The following is a 17,460-nucleotide window of genomic DNA, read 5'->3' on the forward strand; positions in this document are numbered from 1 at the left end:
AAGTGTTCGCTAGCGCTCTACTCACTTCCACAGATCAGCAGGGTCACTTCTGGGTATTCTAGAGGCATTTTCACCCGAAGAGACTTAAACAGAGGGCAGTGCTCGCCCTGCTTATTGCACTAGTGAAAAGTTAGGGACATGATCAGTAGCCTTTAACAGGAGAGCAGCTGAATGACTTACGGAGGAGGGAGCCAGAGTTAGAACTACGAGCATGGATAACTTATTCAAGTGAGAAATTGACTTGGGGATTGACGTGGACTGAATGGTAGCATCTGTCATTTACACCAAGTATAAAAACATGCAAAGCAATGCTGGTTATCATTAATGGATGTGTGAGTGTGCAGTAAAAGGAAAACCATGTGGGGATGAAAAGACGAACTGAGGCTGGAGGCTCCCTCTGCGTGTCAGGGGGAATGGACTGTGAGTGGGGTGCACGGAGGCTTCACATTTATCTGAAATGTTTTATTTCTAGAAAAACTGAAGCCAATATGGCAGCATGCTGTTAAAGTTAGATTTGGGGATGGCCTTCTCAGGTTTCATGGCATTATTTTCTATGCTTTTCTGTAGCTTGAAGATTTTCTTATTTATTTTTCTTATTCTCATATTTGGTGTTCTCTTGTCTCAGGACTACCACATTAACACCCGATGAACCTGGCTGGGTGGGCATTGCACCTGACAGCAAGGCCTTTTGTGTTCTTTAATGTAATTTCTGTTCTGAAGTCTGCATTGTTGATCTTGGACAGCCAAGTCTCCATGTCATCAAATGTGAATGTGTTTATAATCTTCATGATAAATATTTTCCTTTATAAGCATGCATTCTTGAGAGGGACATGGAAAATTATTTTGGTTTTCACCTTTCCTGTACTGTAGCCTGCATTGCCTGGTTGTTTCCAGTACCATCTTCAGTACTGATGCCTGTTTCAACGAGGTGGCATAGCCCCTGCAGAATTTCCTTGGCTAGTGGGGCTGGCTGTAAGGCAGGAGACTGGGTTCCTGATCCACCTCTGCTACTAGCTGTCTGTGAGGAGTTGCTCAGACTCTAGGCCTCAGGGTATTCATCTGTGGATTAAGGAGTTGGGCTGCTCACCTCCAACGACCCACCCAATCTGTCAGTCTGTGATTCTGTGAGGGGGTGTAAAGGCTCTGAGCCATGGGCCTGGACAGTCAGGAGAGAGAAACCTGGGGTATCCTACTCTGCCAGGAGGAGATACACCTGCAGCTGCAATGGGGTCAAAATAGGGAAACTTCTCAGGCCGAGAGCGGCTGCCAGCCTGGTGTGGGACTTAAGCAGAACTCTCTGAATTATCCTCATTGCATTTAAGATGGAAACACCTCACCATCAGGAAACTTATGTGAGTCTGTGCTGTTTCCAGGGCATTTTTCTCCATCCAGAAAATGGCCCTGATTTTTATAAGGGAGGTGGTCAGCCAGGAGGTGCTGCTAGACCCTGTTCCATGGGGTCTGCTGCTTCAGCCCTGTGCTTCTAAGCAGCTTCTCTCTAGTCAGTAGAAGAGGGCAAGTTGAAGGCCGCTAAGCCTGCCAGGCGTTGGGGGAATTGGCTCCCATGCTCTCAGGGTGTGACATGGAGGCTGGTGACTGGTAGGAGAAAATGGCCCATTTCCCCACATCACCTGACTGGCCCAGAGGTCTAAGTCTGGCTCTCCGTGCCACACTGAACAGTCATCCAAGCTGGAGGCCCCCAACAGTTCGGCCAGACTTTTCCTAACTAGGGCATGAGGGATTTTCTAGAGCTGAGATCCCTCAGCTGGGAGGAGTGAGTGGGAATGAGTAGGGACTGGCCATCGAGTCTTTCCCCTTCACCTCATAGGAAGTCCACCTGAAGGACCATCTTGAGGCTGCCCAGAGGGACAGAGCCAGGATTTGGACCCTGATCGTGTGCCTTGAGTTCAGGCTTTGTGCTCTGCTTTGAGCCCCTAAGACGCCAGGGTTCTGTCACAGCCTTGGTCACCAGTCCTGGGATCCAGCTGTCAGGGGCTCCCTCCAGCGGCCATTTTTTGACAACTAAAGGAAGCCTTGTTCACAGTGAAGGTTCTCAGCACAAAGTCCCTGTGTAAATGTCTTAGCAGTTCTAGAAATGGATCTCTTATCCATTCACCTAAAATTTACGGAGCAGTTACTGTGTGCCAGGCAGCTTTTGAAGCACTTGGGATACATTAATGTACAAACAGAAATGCAAATGTCTGCCCTCGAAGAGCTGACAGTCTCCTGGGGGTGGGAGAGAGATATATACAAAACATGAGAAATAGGCCATTTGCAACAACGTGGATGTACCTGGAGGACATTATGCTAAGTGAAATAAGCCAGACACAGAAAGACAAGTGCTGCATGATCTCGTTTATGTGTGGAACCTAAAATTAAAAAAAGTCAAATTATGAGTGCTGTGGAAGAGAGATCCCCTGGAACTCCTTCATCAGGGAGTTCACCGAGGGCATTGCTGAGGAAACGACGTTGAGCTGACTGTGAGTGAAGATAGAGGTTAACTAGGGCAGGGAGGAGCCACTGAAGCAAGAGGGTGACGTGTTCCGTCTTCAAGTTATTTGTGTATATAAGCTTCCTCAAATACTTTTTGGGCAAAGATATGAGAAATAAAAATAAAATGTGTGCTTTCTCAGTTCAAAAAAAAAAAAAGTCAAATTCCCAGAGGCAGAGAGTAGAGTGGTGGTTACCAGGAGTTGGGGAGAGGGCAGCGGCTGGGAGTGGGCAGATGCTGATCAAAGAGTACAAATTTTCGGTTATAAGATGAATAAGTTTTGGGGATCTAATGTACAGCATAATAGCTATAGTTAATAATACTGTATTGTACACTGGAAATTTTCTAAAAAAGTAGATCTCAGATGCTCTTACTACACAAAAAAATGGTAACCAGGTGAGGAGATGGGTATGTTAATTAGCTTGACTGTAGTAATCATTTTACTACATATATGTGTATCAAAACATGTTTTACACTTTAAATATGTACAATTTTTCTTTAAAAATTTTTAACAATTTAAAAACAAAAATACATACATTCTAGAGCTTCACTGTCCAATACAGTGGCCACTACTCACATGTGGCTACTTAAATTAGTTAAAGTTAAATAAAATTAAAAACTTCCTTGGGCACAATAGTCACATTGCAAGTGTTCAATTGCTATATGTGGCTCATGGCACAGATATAGAACATTTTCATCATTACAGAAAGTTCTATTAGACAGCTCTGCTCTAGGCTATGTTGGTAATGCGTGCTATGAAAAAAGTAGAGTGACATTTTAAGAAAGAGTGGTGTAGGGTGGGGTTGGGGTTGCAGTTTCATAGAGGGTGAATTTAGAAGCTTTTGAAGAAAGACTTGAAGGAGCTAAGGGAGTGAACCATGGAAATACCTGGGATAAGAGTGTCCAGGCAGAGGGGAGGCAGTGCAGAGGCCAGAGTGTGCCAGTTTGGTGGAAGTGGTATAAGCTAGGGGAGAGCAGAGGAAAGAGGTCATGGGGGCAGATTGCAGAAAGCCTCGTAGATCACTGTGCTACCCTACGGAAACCTGAAAGGACACAAAGCTGTAAGTACAAAGGTGTTCTTGCAGCATGGTTTGTGGTAGCAAAAAATGGGAGGTAACATATACATGATTATCAGTGGGGAATGGTGATACATTTGTGCAGTGGTTGGGAAGGAGGAGGGTAAAAGGTACCACCAAGCATGGAAAGCTCCTGGAGGCAAGAGCTGCACTGAGAGGACCATTACCCTGGTAGACTGGAAATGTCCTGGAACTCCTGGAAGTTAGGGTTTGAGGTGGCCTATGGGTGCCTGTGCTCACCCTGTTCTCAGTCTTCTCTGCTGTAAGATGCAGAGGCCAGGGCACTGCTGAGGTCCCCTCAGACCCTAAACTCACCCCAGTTGTGGAAAAGTTGCCGGTATGGAGGAATCGTCTAGATGCTGAGATCACACTCCATGGATTACCAGGAAAGGCCAGGATGTCTGAGCACAGGGTGGGGAATTGTAGGTTTGATGTGGGAGAGGCAGAGTGGGCTCTCTGACCATCCTCCTGCCCACGCCCTCCCCCCCTCCCCAATTATGTTTCCCTGGCAGCGAATGGTCAAGAACTTGGAGAAAGAACTGGTGCTGCTCAAGCAGGAGCTAGCTATCCATGACAGCCTGGTAAGGAGCTAGAGGTGGGGGTGGGGGCAAGGGAGTCAGAGCTGGGATGCTGGATGGGCAGAGGGAGGTGCATAGGCAGAGGAATGGGTGGGGAGGGGACCAGATGGGTAGGAGGACCAAGTAGGCAGGATGACTGGGGCGGGGTGCAGAGGATCTGGGGGGCCAGCAATGCCTAGTGGGCAGGGGTACTGGAAGAGCATCCTCTGATGTGGACAGGGGAGTCAGATGGTCAGGGATCAGAGGTAGGCAGTAGGCATAAGAATGAGGGGAAGGGGGCCAAGGGCCTGGCAGGGAGAAGTACAGGGGTAGATAGCATGGTGAGTCAAGGTCAGGGGGAGGTGGGGCAGGCTGGGTGGTAGGGGAGAGGCAGCAGCAGGGAGTCATGTGGGCAAGGAGGTGAGGGCAGGAGTCCTTCAGTGACCTGCCTGGGCTGATACTCCTAGTCCAGAGGGACCTCAAGGCAGCGGCAGCCACCTTCCTCCTGCGGTGCTCATCTACAGAGTCTGCTGAGACTCAGCCAGCATAGCCTCCTTGCTTGGAGTAGCAGGCCCTTGCCTTTTCTCCCTGACCCGATTGTCCTTTGCTGACCTGAGCACCTGTGAGTCAGGCCCTCTCTGCCAGGACCTGATGGTGAAGGGAATGGAGCTCGCTTGAGCGGCCAGGGCCTATGCCCAACCTCCCCACCTTGGTTCTCAGAATGACCCCTGCCATCCCTACTTGGGCTCAGGTTTTTGGACCTCATCAACATGTTCTTCATCTTCCTCCAAGGCTAACCGCAGCCTTGTGAACTACGATCCCATGGATGAAATCCAGATTGCCGAGATCAACTCCCAAGTGCGGAGGTACCTGGAGGGGACGCTGGACGAGATCGATGTAAGGAGCCCCTCCTTGGGACCACCATGCCCAGTGGGCTTGGGCCTCCCTGTCCTGGGCACACCATGACTTGTGCTGTGCTGGCCTTGGAACCTCACACTGTGCAGTGGGTAGGGTGGGTGGTGCTGGACCCCTGGCCTCAGGGGCCCTTCAGCCCACCGATGCCTCAGCTTCCATGTTTAGGGTTATAAGGCTGTGGGTGCCCCATAGAGTGGCCAGCAGCCTTGAACAGCCTTGGACACACAGTAGGTGGTTCATCACTATGGGCACAAGCATGGGCTGTGGAGCCAGGCTGGCCTGGATCGAATCCCAGCTCAGCTGTTTCCTTGCCAAGTGACTTCAGCAAAATGCTCAACCTCATGTACTTTGGTGGCCTCATCTGTACAGTGGGGAGGGAAACTGAGCTGGGATTAACTGAGCTGCAGGACCTCAGGTGCTTGGCAGTGCCAGGTGGAGTGAGCTGTTAAAGCATTGTGATCATGCTGGTTGTCTACAAGGCAGACCCCCAGGGCCTATGTCAGAGAGGGCCAAGGAGGAAGAGACAGCAGCCACAGAGGAAAGGGCGCTCAGAGGGAAAAATGCATTCTGTTTTTATAGTGCAGGCCAGCAAACTCCTCCTCAGGGAGCTACATGGGCAGATCCCCCTGGTCTATTACTGTGGGCAGCTATAAGAGGCAGGCCTGGGACAACTGAGGGGTGGGCTTTTCTCGCCTTCTTGTCAGGGGCAGCCCCAGACTGACCCTCTGTTAAGGGTAATGCTTGTGGGCTAGAGGGCCAAGAGGGAGGTCAATGGCCTTCTTCCAGCCACAGGTATGTATGCATCTGTACCTCACACAAGAAAAAGTCATAATGGAACCTTTTGGAAGCAGGACAGAGCTGAGGACAATAAATTTTATTAAAATTTTTCTTTTAGTATTTTCAAGGACTAAAGTCATTTTAATTTTATAGAGATCTTCACTTAGAAAGGGTGATTTTTATAGCCTCAGTAAATACTTAGTTTGAAAAACTATTAATCAGGTGTTTCTCTGTTCTTGAGGAGGGCTTGACTACCACTCTACTGAGAGACTATTTACAGATGTCCCATTCTCGGGACAGATGGTCAAAGCATTAGCCAAGGGGTCCTGGTTTCTCTACTAACATAGACACAGCCTCAGTTCTGTGGCGCCTGAGGTCTAACCTCTGCCTTGCTCTCTTCCCTCCAGATAATCAACCTCAGACAGATCCAGGAGGTGTTCAACCAGTTCCGGGTGGTTCTGAGGTGAGGGACCTTCCCTACCCACCCGACTCCTACAGGAGGCTGCCATTTTCATTTCCCCTGGTCTGAATGCAGCCTCCAAGTGCACCACCTTATCTCTCGTGTGTGAGGAGTCAGATCAGAGTCCTCAGGGTGTGCTCAGGCTCTTGGTGTCCCTGACAGTGTCTGCTCCTGAGCTCTCAAATCCTCCTGCCCTTCCCTTAACCAGGGGGAAGTAGGGAGGACAGCCCTCCATTTGAGGGCTACTCAGAGAGGAGGCAGTCCCTGGTGGATGTTTTCTGAGTTTATTACTTGGACACGAGGTCATTCTGGAGTGCCAGCCCTGAGTGTGGCCACAGCAGGGCATCATGAACACTCCTGCTCCCCCCACCCCACCTCAGGAGGTGTTTGCGGTTTGTTTGCATGCAGACATTCCGGTAGCCTGAGCAGCTCATGCTGGGTGGTATGACAGAAGCTGATCACATGATTCTGAAGGGCCTGTTAGAGACAGAACCCAGGTGGGGAAGCATGGTCCCAAGGCAGGATTGTAGTCCTTGTTTAAGTCATCTGGGAGCAGATGTTCCTGGCACATATGGGTGGCCCCTGCAGATTTTTGGGCTGGACATTGGGTGTGTGCACTGGGGAGTAGGGGGCATGAAATGAGCTTGTTTTATCTGGTCTGGTTCATGATGAGGGCGTGGCTCCATCACAATGGGCCTCACCCAAATATCTTCTAACTTCAGTACTTGGTTCTTGCCCCAGAGGGTTCAACATGGCCCCAGGTGCAAGGTGTTCTTTCACTCTCTATCCCAAGCCAACAGGAACAGGAAGTGGAGTGCGCTTTGCGCAGGAAGTACACTCTCATAGACAAGAATGACTTTGCAGCCATTTCTGCTGTCCAGAAGGTAAGCACGATTGCCTCTTGTTGACAGGACTCATGTCAGATTTTTCCATCCCTAGATCTTTCCAGAGGCAGCAAGTGTCCTGCATTAAAGCAGATCTAGGGTTGCAACAGGTAAAGATAATACCAGGATGAGCATGGGGTGACCCATGCAGAAGTAAACCAAATATGAATTCAAAATGATCTCCAAAATTGGAGACATGGCTAATAATAAACAAGGCCAGTTCCTGGAGTTAGGCTGGAAATAGGCCTTAAGATCCTCAGGGTACAGGATGAGACCACAGATCAGTGAGAAGAGTTGATATGGAAAGTGGACATTTGGTAGGATGGTCAGAGACAGCCTGAAGCTAGCAGCAGCAGCAGTCACATCTTGATGTGTGGGATGAACATGTCCACCTGAGCCTTCAGCTCATATACACTTGGGTCCACGAGTGCCCCAAACCATTAATCTAACCCTTGGCCCTACAACTGGCCTCTATCCAGGCAGGGCTTATGGACGTTGATGGCCACCTAGTGGGCGAGCCTGACGGACAAGGCTTTGGACTCGGGGTTGCCCCTTTCTCTGCCAAACCTGGGAAGAAAGCCAAGTCCAAGAAGACATTCAAAGAGCAACTCAGGTGAGTGACCTTCCTGATGCTCTGCCTGTTTAGCACCTGACCCTCTTTGGCTGGTGAAAGGGAGGACACAAGCTGTCTCCATCTTCCCCCTGGTGTCTTAGCTACTGCGTGGTCACAGTGGACCTCATTGTTGCCAATACTAGCAACATCTGTGGGGCCCATGCTGGGGCTGGTCACCTCTCATCTGCACAGCAACTCCATGAGGTGAGAGTTAATGTCTCCATTTTACTCATGAGGAAACTGAGGCTCAGAGATGGGGAATTACTTCTAAGTTCACACCACTAATGAATGGCAGTCAAAGTGAGAAGCCGGGCCAGCACTCACCCTCTGGTACTTCCTGTGGAAACCCTCCCACCCCCAACCAGAGACCTTCTGTGTCCCAGCTGACTAGCAGTCATGTCACCTAAAAACACCAATTCACCTTTCAGGCAAGACTCATTTGTATGTGCAAGGTGGGAAGGATGTCAAGGTTCACTTAATGAGCCACCCTCCCCAGGAGGTGCTGGGTAGCTGTGGGCCAGAGCACAGGCTCCAGAGGTGATGCCTGGGCTCACTTCCCTGCTCTGTACTTCTTTTGCCCAAGGGGTCTCCTTGTGTGAGGTATGTGTGTCTATTTCCTCATCTCTAAAATGCAAATAATAATAATTGCATCAAAGTCATTGGAGTTGTGAGGATAAGTGAGTGAGTGCAGTCCCTGTCCCTGGAAAGTACTCAGTAGAAACGTGTTGTTGCTGTTACTATCACTTGTAAAAGGACACAGGCCAAGGCTGATTGTAGACAACTGTCACACACAGGACGGAGTTGGGTAGCAGGGGTTGCTGATGCCCTTGGCCTCTTCAGGAAGGGCGGTCACACCCTAGCCCTCTCTGTTCTGCCACCAGGTGATTAGTGCAATAACAGGAGGATTGAGGCTTGGTTCCCCAATGCACACTTGTTGCAAGAAGAAGAGGGGAGGAAACGGTGGAAAGAGCTGGGGGCATCCTCTTGTCAGTCCAGGCCTGCCCAGATGTGCCTCTCTGTGAGGGAGGATCCCAGGCACCATCACTTAGAGAGGGAGGGTGCCTACTTTCCTGGGAGCTGGTGTGGGCACTGATGTAGGTGGAGAGAGCAGGTTGTGGACTGGTCAGAGCAGCAGGGCAAACCTGTCCTGCTTTGTCATTGGCCCGCAGACAGACCCACCCTGGGTGGAGCTCTGCCACTCCTTCCCAGGGACACCTGTGTGACTAATACCTCAGCAGTCATGATGCTCCTGGGAGGCTGCGGCCCACCCAACAGGACCACATGCTTTTGAACCTGGAGACTGCCCATTTTTCCCAGGTGTCTCCTGCTGAGATTGCTGAAGGGAGGGCTGCTTGTTCTGATTAAAGGGAGAAAAATGCTCTCTTCCTCCCCATCTGCATGGCTTAGGATTGTACTCTTTGCCCTTTGGCCTAGGTCTATGATCAATATGGGCGCTGAGTGGGATGGGGCTTCTAGTTTATGAGGACTGAGAAAGGTTACTCCCATCAGCATTGGAGACATCTCACTGCCCATGACTGAGCCTTGGGGTCTCCCTGTCTTCTCCTTCCAGCTCCTCGGCAAGAAAGGAAGGTGCCAGCAGCCCTGTGGGTGGCAAGGACTTGGATGTTTCTATCTCTAAGACTCAGCTGACCCCATCCTCCAAGGATGGGGATGTCAAAGACATGCTTCTGCGGGACCGGGAGACCTCCAACATCGAGCCCCCTTCCTCGGACTCCCCAAAGGAAGAATTACGCCCACCCAGGTGACCATCTAATTCTAGCTCCTTCACCAGATCATCCAAAACCAGAGTGTGATTCTCCACATGTAAAGAGCACTTGCAGGTAGAAGAGAAATAAAATAGGAGATAGTGGGCAAAGACTGGGAGCACAGTCCAAAAAGAGGAAACATGATGGCTTATGCACGTGCAAAATGGTCCAACCTCAGGAGTCACCCAAGATGCACAATTATATATGGAATCGTTTTAGACCCTCCAAATAGCAATTATTTAAATAATTAAGTTTACATATTTTTTGAATAAGTAATGCATTCAAAAGGTACAAAATTCTCAAGGTCTGAGACCCCTTCCTCCAACCACCAAGTTCCTCTCCCTGGTGAGTCAGTAATTGAGTTTTTAGGACTATCCTGAGGAAATGACTAGAGATGTGGGCAAAGATTTATGCAAAAAGAAGTTCATTGCATCATTAATTTAAAAAGTAAAAAAAAAATTTTTTGAAAAAATTAGGGAAAAGGCACCAAGTGAATTATTATCTCTGCTCTTGAAATGTATAAGGTTGTTCATGAAGAATTTTTCCCCCTAGCTTGCGAACATTTCCAAACATTCAGAGAAGTTGAAAGAATTGTGTAGTGAACAACCTTCTTGATTCTACAATTAATGTGTTAACTATACTTATTTCATCATGTGTCCCTCTTTCTCTCCATCCCTCCATCCTTCCATCCATCTTATTTTTTTGATGCATTTCAAAATAGGTTTCAGACAATCCACTTCCCCCTGCCCCAACACGTCATCTTACATCTTGTTAGCTAGAGTTCTCTAAGGGTTTTTAATGGCATGAAAGAATGCTTCTGTGAAAAAAGTAAGACGTAAAACTATATATACTGCATGACCCCAAACATTTAAAAATGTATCAAAGAAATCCGTGAAGGAAATACACCAAAGTGTGGCTGCCAATAGATCGTGAATGGCTTTTTGTTTTTCTTTCTTTTTTTTACACTTTTCCTTGCTTCCTCATTTTCTGCAATGGTCATGTGCCCTTGTGTGCCTAGTGAAACAGAGATGAAGGAATGATCCCTATACAATTGAGCTTCCATCTGGGGTAGGTGGTACTCAGAAATTCTGGCCTTCTGCTTACAGAAGCCCCATGGAAGAAAGGTGAAGTGCTTGGTGGCTCTAAGACAACTGTCCCATTTCTCCTTTCTCTTCCATCTCCGTCTTCAGGCCTAGCACCCCACCCTCCAAGCCTGTGGCCTTTGAGGACTTTAAGAACGAGCGAGGTAGTGAGATTAACCGCATCTTCAAAGAAAACAAATCCATCTTAAATGAACGGAGGAAAAAGGCCAGCGAGACCACACAGCGCATCAATGCCATCAAGCGGGAGATTGACATGACCAAGGAGGCACTAAATTTCCAGAAGTCACTAAGGGAAAAGCAAGGTAAATGTGATGGGAAGCTAGGTGGCTATGGGATCTGAGTCATCCTGCTCCAAATAGGGCAGCCTTGGATACTGGAGGACCGAGATGGAAGGGAGCCAGCAGGAGATGTTGGGGTGCAGTCTTCATCCCTGGGTCATCACTTGGCTCTAGTCAGCCCTGGGGAGCCACAGAGTCCTCCCCTATCAGCCAGCCTCTACCATGGGTCCCCCATTTTTGTGTTATCTCAGACCTTGCTGCTGAGCCTTCCAACTGATACATGCTGCTGCCCATGGAGAAAAAGGCTTTTTGTCTTGTAGAGGCTTCCCCAGGGAGATGGGCAGTTGGTGACCCCCACGAGGTCCCCAGATCCTGGTGTGGTCTCTTCACTGCCCATAGTGGTCTGATTGGGGTGAGGGTGCTGGTCAAGATACTAGAGACCGAGGAGGGAAATGAGAATGTGTATACCAGAGGGCCAAGGGATTCACTGTCACTAACACCATTCCTCATGCCAAACCCTCAGTACCCCTGCTGGCCCGTCAAAGTCTCGTCTCCTAAGGCAGATGGTGTGGGGGGCCCTCAGACTTGCAAAGCAGAGACCCTTGCGTGGGGAGGGTACTCACCTGATTACCCTGACCTGGTGTCCTGTCCTAATGGCAGACACTGCCCACACCTTCACTGTGGGCCAAGAACCCTCAAGCTTGAGTGTGCAAAGGGCTCATCTGGGAGGGCTGGTCAAGTGTAGACCTAGGCTCCCACCAGTGGTTCTGACTCAGGAGATCTGGAGCAGGCCCAGAACCTGCATGTTAATGAGCGACCATCCCGACACTGAGGCTACTGGTTCAGAGGCCATACTGTTGTTCACATTCCTGGCTTGGTCCCATTGTCTTTTTCCAGACAGGGCACTCCACAGGTTACTGGACTTTCCCTTGCTAAATCACAACCCCATTCCAGGCCAGCTTTCATGAATGATCTCACTGATCACCTGGGGCATCTCCAGATGTCATTTGGTTTATTTCTGCAGGTCAGAAGGATCATCTCATTGAAAGAGGGTACATTTCACTCATTTACTTCTCAGAGGGCAACTTTATTTCCAAATTCTTGGGGCCACTCTGCTCATACCCTACAGACCAACCATGACACACTATTCCAGAAGACAAAGCCCTCCAGGGGGCTGGGAAATGGGGAAAGGCGGGTGATGGTGGTTTCAGATATGCCCCCATCCAGAACTTCCAGAATGAGGGTCTTACAGGACCGACAAGCACTTCTTTGTCCCCTCTGGCCATACCTTTTTTCAATATGCAACCATTTATTTCATGTTTACGTTTTTTTTTTCTGGGAAAGATTTACCCTGAGCTAACATCTGTTGCCAGTCTTTCCTCTCTCTTTTTCTTTTTCCCTCCCGAAAGCCTCAGAACATAGTTGTTTATTCTAGTTGCAGATCCTTCTATTCTTCTGTGTGAGCTGCCACCACCACAGCATGGCTACTGACAAACAAGTGGTGTGGTTCCATGCCCAGGAACCGAACCCAGGCCGCCAAGTAGAGTGCGCCAAACTTTAACCACTGGGCCATCAGGGCTGGTTCTCATGTTTACGTATTTTAAATAATATATATGCATGCTATCCTGATGTATCACTTACTCCTAAAAATACCTGAAAATTGATTATTTTGAAGGATGAGATGGAGAAGAAATAATATTTTTAAATATTCAAAATTTTATCTATCAGCGTCAAAAAAACATTTTTGCTCTTTCCCTCTAAAAGTGGTTGTTTTCTCATTGGTTGTTAAAATACCAAGTAAAATACCTTTATCTTGAGGGAACAGATCAAGTAAATTCATCCTTTTAAATACCTGCTAAGCACTTGATTGATGGCTACTTCTTGGCCCAGAAAGGTCAGCGAATTTGGAACATTATTTAGTCTTTTGTGAGACTAAATCATCTTAAGTTCAGGTCTCTTAAGTTTTTCCCTTGCAGGTGATCAGAGGACCTCTGGGATGTTCATAGTATCTCCCCATCTCAACAGACTATTGTAAAGACTCTACTGTGTAAAGAATATGTGTGTACCAAATGACCACATCAGGGACATCCCACAGCTCACAGGCCAGATAGCTCTGACTGAGGGTGAGGGACCTGGTGAGGCCGACTCTGGACCCCTGCACTCCAGACATCTTGAATCAGGACCCTTGCCTCTCCATTGATGATGTCAGTGACACTCAATGTGTCTTACTTTTCCCCAGTAGATATCAGTGGAAATGCTAACACTTTCCTCCAGCACCTGGGGACTACCTCATATACCCCAGCCACATACGTCGGTCACACACAAGACTCACTTGCCAGAGGTCCTGGGGGTGGAAGCCCCACACCCTGCTTGGGTTGACATGACATCTTTGCTGAGCTTTCAAGGTGCTGTGGGCAGTGGACTCCACAGACTGTGTTATTTTGTCTTAACCTAACAACCCTCATCAAACTGACAGGCCTTAAAATAAAAGGTCCGTGAAAAAAGACCATGAGTGGAGGAGATGCCTGATAGCACAACTGACCACTCTCCTCCTGGAGCCCTCTGACGGCCACTCAGTGTGATACAGACGTCTATCATCTCTAACAAGAAAGTAGCCAGAGAATATTGAAGTCATCAAGGAGACAATTCAAAATGTGGGTTTACATCCACTGTTATTAATGAGGAACTTTACCCAAGTGCCTTGTGGTACTAGCCAGTGATAGCAGTTTGTGTACATAATTTACTAAAAAGGTAAACATCAGTATAATTGTCGTGCTTACTGAATATCTTTGGCTGATGTGTTTATGATCAAAATAAGCAGGGAGCATGGGCTATCTCTACCCTCTCCTCTGCCCACCCCTCCTATTTGTCCTAAGAATGCCAGTGTGGCCCTCTGATCTGAGCTCCCTCTCCCTGCCCCTGGTGCTCCTTGTGCTTTGCCCACCCCTATGCCACGCTCCAGCCCTTCCCCTGGTCTCCTGTCTTCATGTGTTGCCAGCACCGTCCCCTCTTTCTGGAATGCCTCCCTGCCCTCCTAGGTGGGCACCTCATTCCCTGACATCCATTCCACTGCAGGTGAGTATGAGAACCAGGGGCTGATGATCATTGATGAGGAGGAGTTCCTGCTGATCCTGAAGCTCAAAGACCTCAAGAAGCAGTACCGTACTGAGTATCAAGACCTGCGTGACCTCAGGGCAGAGATCCAGTACTGCCAGCACCTGGTGGATCAGTGTCGCCACCGCCTGCTCACAGGTGCGCCATTTGGGAAAGTTGGGGGCCACCTGAGGTCCCAGAAGGCACAGGGCAGGGCCACTGCCTGGGCTCTAGGAGTGGTTTCAGAGCTTCTCTCTGGCAGAGGCAGGGGCTAGGCAGGGGCTTCGGATGTGTGTTTCCAGGACTGTAAGGGCAGGAGATGATGATGGGAAAGGGTGAGACCCTGGAGCAGGAAGTGAACAGAGGGTGAACCTGTGACAGGCACAAAACAGACAGACAGGCACACACAGCCTGTACCTGCTTCCTCAGGGACTCCTCCACACCTCACAGTGCTGTCTTCCTACTTCCTTGCAGAATTTGACATCTGGTACAATGAGTCCTTCTTCATCCCTGAGGACATGCAGGTGGCACTAAAGCCGGGTAGCAGCATCAGACCGGGCATGATACCTGTCAGCAGGATCATGTCTCTGGTGAGTGGCACAAGGGCAGGGGTGGGGATGATGGATGAGCACAGGGCAGTGATCAGTACCCCTTGTCCTCTGTTCTCTCCACAAACGTGGCAGTGTATGGGCTGCTCCCAGCCCCTCCCATAGCCAGCCCAGGCAGGTGGGCAGGTACAGGTCTCTCCCCAGTTATTGATGATGGGGACACAGAAAACACTACTTACTGCTTCCCTTCTTGGGTGGCTCATCCTTCCGAGGTGGCAGTTACAGGGCGTGATAATGCTGGCAAACTTGGGGCTGGGAGTTGTGACCTACACTTGGTGGGGGTTTGCAAACCTAGTGAGGGGCTGCCCTGAGGATGCCCACCATAGGCCTTGTCAGGGTAGATTTTGACAATGCCAGGCTGAAGGGACTGAGCTGAGTTGGGCCTCCCCTAGGGAGAAGATGACCAGGACAAGTTCAGCCAGCTGCAGCAGACAATGCTGCCCGAGGGCCCTGATTCCATCTCCTTCTACAATGCCAAAGTCAAAACGGAACAGAAGGTAACTCTGGGGGTTGATGTCTCCATGAAGGTGGGGCCTCAGGGACCTCATTAGTAGGACACTCCTCACTTCAGAGAGATGGAAGAGGAATATGCCAGCCCAGGGAGATCTGGAGTCACCCAGAGTCAGTGGGTATCTTCTGCCAACTCCAGAGTCCTGGGACTGGGCTGGACCCAGTAGGGGTCCCACATGTCCAGGCCTGCCCATGGCTGGTGAGTGCTAAGCCAGCCCATGTGTGGTTCACAGCTCAGGACAGGGCTTGGGGATCCCCTGAGGTCACAGCCTGTTGGGGAGGACCTCTCCAATGAGGGCCACCCTACACAGGTGGCTAGACCCAGTGTCAGCCGTGGGCCAAGCCTGGTCCTGTACTCCTTGAGCAGGTTGGACTGGAGCAGAGAGTCTCCACTCTGTCAAGACCCAGCCTGGAGCCAGAACACAGAGGGCCTGTTTCCTGTGTACTTCTCTGTGCCCGGAGGCAGTTCTTACGCAGTAGGTGGCAGATGCACATAGGGTCACTGCCCTAGTGAGTTCATCCTTTTAAAAATATTTTTGTTGTATTTATTTATATTTCAGTAGGTGATACATTCCGTTTAAACATTAAAAAGCGTGAAAGGACAAATACGAGATCTCATCGGCCCAGCTCTCATCAATCCCCTCTGACAGGGAAGCCCTGTCACTTGTTTCTAGTATTCCCTCTTCATATAGTTCTGCATCTTGCTTTTTCCACTTAATAGTATATCCATGTTAACCCATGGGAGCGTCTGTGTTCTTTTTCACAGCTGCATAGTAGTATTCCATTGCAAGGATATATCACAGTTTATTTAACTCATCTCATATTGAGGGATATTTAGGAGGTTCCATTTCTTTACTATTAGAAATACTGCTGTGATGGGGCTGGCCTGGTGGTGTAGTGGTTAAGTTCATGTGCTCCACTTCAGCAGCCTGGGGTTCACAGGTTTGTATCTCAGGCATGGACCTATATACCACTCATCAAGCCATGCTGTGGCAGTGTCCCACACACAAAAAAAATAAAGGAAGATTGGCATGGGTGTTAGCTCAGGGCCAATCTTCCTCAAGCAAAAAGAGGAAGATTGGCAACAAATGTTAGCTCAGGGCCAATCTTCCTCACCAAAAAAAAGAGTGTGTTGTAAATATTGCTGTGATAATTAACCTTGTACAAATGTGAATTCACACATAAGTGAATATGTGTTAATGGTAGATTTGTAGAAGTGAATTTCTTGGTCAAAAGGACGTTTGTACTTTTGATGGATAGTGTCAGGAGCTGGAACCATCAGCACTCCCACAGGAGGGTATATGGGATGCTTGTTGCCCAAGCCTCACCGTAAGAAGTATTATCCCACTATTCATTTTTTTCCAATCTGAAAGGTGAAGAATGGTCTCTCGATGTAGCTTTAATTTGCATTTCTCTTATTATGAGTGAAGTTGAGCTTTTTTTCAAATGTTTCCTTTTCCTGCAAACTGCCTGTTCATATTTTTGCCCATTTTTCTATTGGTTGTTGGTCTTTTTCTTACAAATTTGTAGGATCTCTTCAGATATTGGAGAGATTAGCTCTTTATGATATGAGTTGCAAATATTTTTCCCTGTTTGTCATTTGTCTTTTGGCTCTACTTATGTTTTTTTGTAGTTATTTTGTTGATTTTTATGAAATCAAGTGTACCAGTCTTTTCTTTCTTGTCTTCTACGTTTTGCGTCATAATTCAAAAGACTTTCCTCTGATTGAGTTCATTCTTCACATTTTTTTTTTTAAAGATTTTATTTTTTCTTTTTTCTCCCCAAAGCCCCCCGGTACATAGTTGTGTATTCTTCGTTGTGGGTTCTTCTAGTTGTGGCATGTGGGACGCTGCCTCAGCGTGGTCTGATGAGCAGTGCCATGTCCGCGCCCAGGATTCGAACTAACGAAACACTGGGCCGCCTGATACGGAGTGCGCGAACTTAACCACTCGGCCAAGGGGCCAGCCCCCATTCTTCACATTTTTAGTTAAGCTGACACCTTTACTGACCTTGTTGGCTATGAGGAGCTGAAGCCCACTCAAAGAAGCTTGAGTGAAAGGATCTGTTAACACGAATTCTGCAGGTGCCATGGACTAGCCTTTCTTACCCTGTGCTGTGCACATGAATCACCAGGGGTCTTGTTAGGTTGCAGATTCAGATGCAGCAGGTCTAGGGTAGAGCCTGAGATCTGAAGTTCTGATAAGTGCTCAGATGATGCCCAGGCTGTTAGTCCAGGACCACACTTTGAGAAGCAGACCACAGAGCTCATCCACAGCAAGCACACCCCAGGCTCCTCTCCCTCCAGGCCTTATTCCCTCCAGACTTGGCC

At 48.7% G+C, this 17,460-nt stretch overlaps 1 protein-coding gene across 1 annotated transcript in view; it reads left to right on the plus strand.

Moving 5' to 3' along the window:
- KIF9 (kinesin family member 9) overlaps positions 1-17,460 on the plus strand; it is a 53,817-nt gene that overhangs the window by 22,160 nt on the left and 14,197 nt on the right. The window contains exons 12-21 of the mRNA XM_046640406.1: positions 4,080-4,148; positions 4,917-5,021; positions 6,224-6,279; positions 7,070-7,160; positions 7,640-7,773; positions 9,344-9,535; positions 10,730-10,944; positions 13,996-14,172; positions 14,488-14,603; positions 15,014-15,118. Coding sequence (XP_046496362.1) covers positions 4,080-4,148; positions 4,917-5,021; positions 6,224-6,279; positions 7,070-7,160; positions 7,640-7,773; positions 9,344-9,535; positions 10,730-10,944; positions 13,996-14,172; positions 14,488-14,603; positions 15,014-15,118 — 1,260 coding nt within the window. The remainder of the gene's footprint in view (positions 1-4,079; positions 4,149-4,916; positions 5,022-6,223; positions 6,280-7,069; positions 7,161-7,639; positions 7,774-9,343; positions 9,536-10,729; positions 10,945-13,995; positions 14,173-14,487; positions 14,604-15,013; positions 15,119-17,460) is intronic.

Source organism: Equus quagga, chromosome 1 (assembly GCF_021613505.1).
Source record: "Equus quagga isolate Etosha38 chromosome 1, UCLA_HA_Equagga_1.0, whole genome shotgun sequence".
NCBI classification, from domain to species: domain Eukaryota; kingdom Metazoa; phylum Chordata; class Mammalia; order Perissodactyla; family Equidae; genus Equus; species Equus quagga.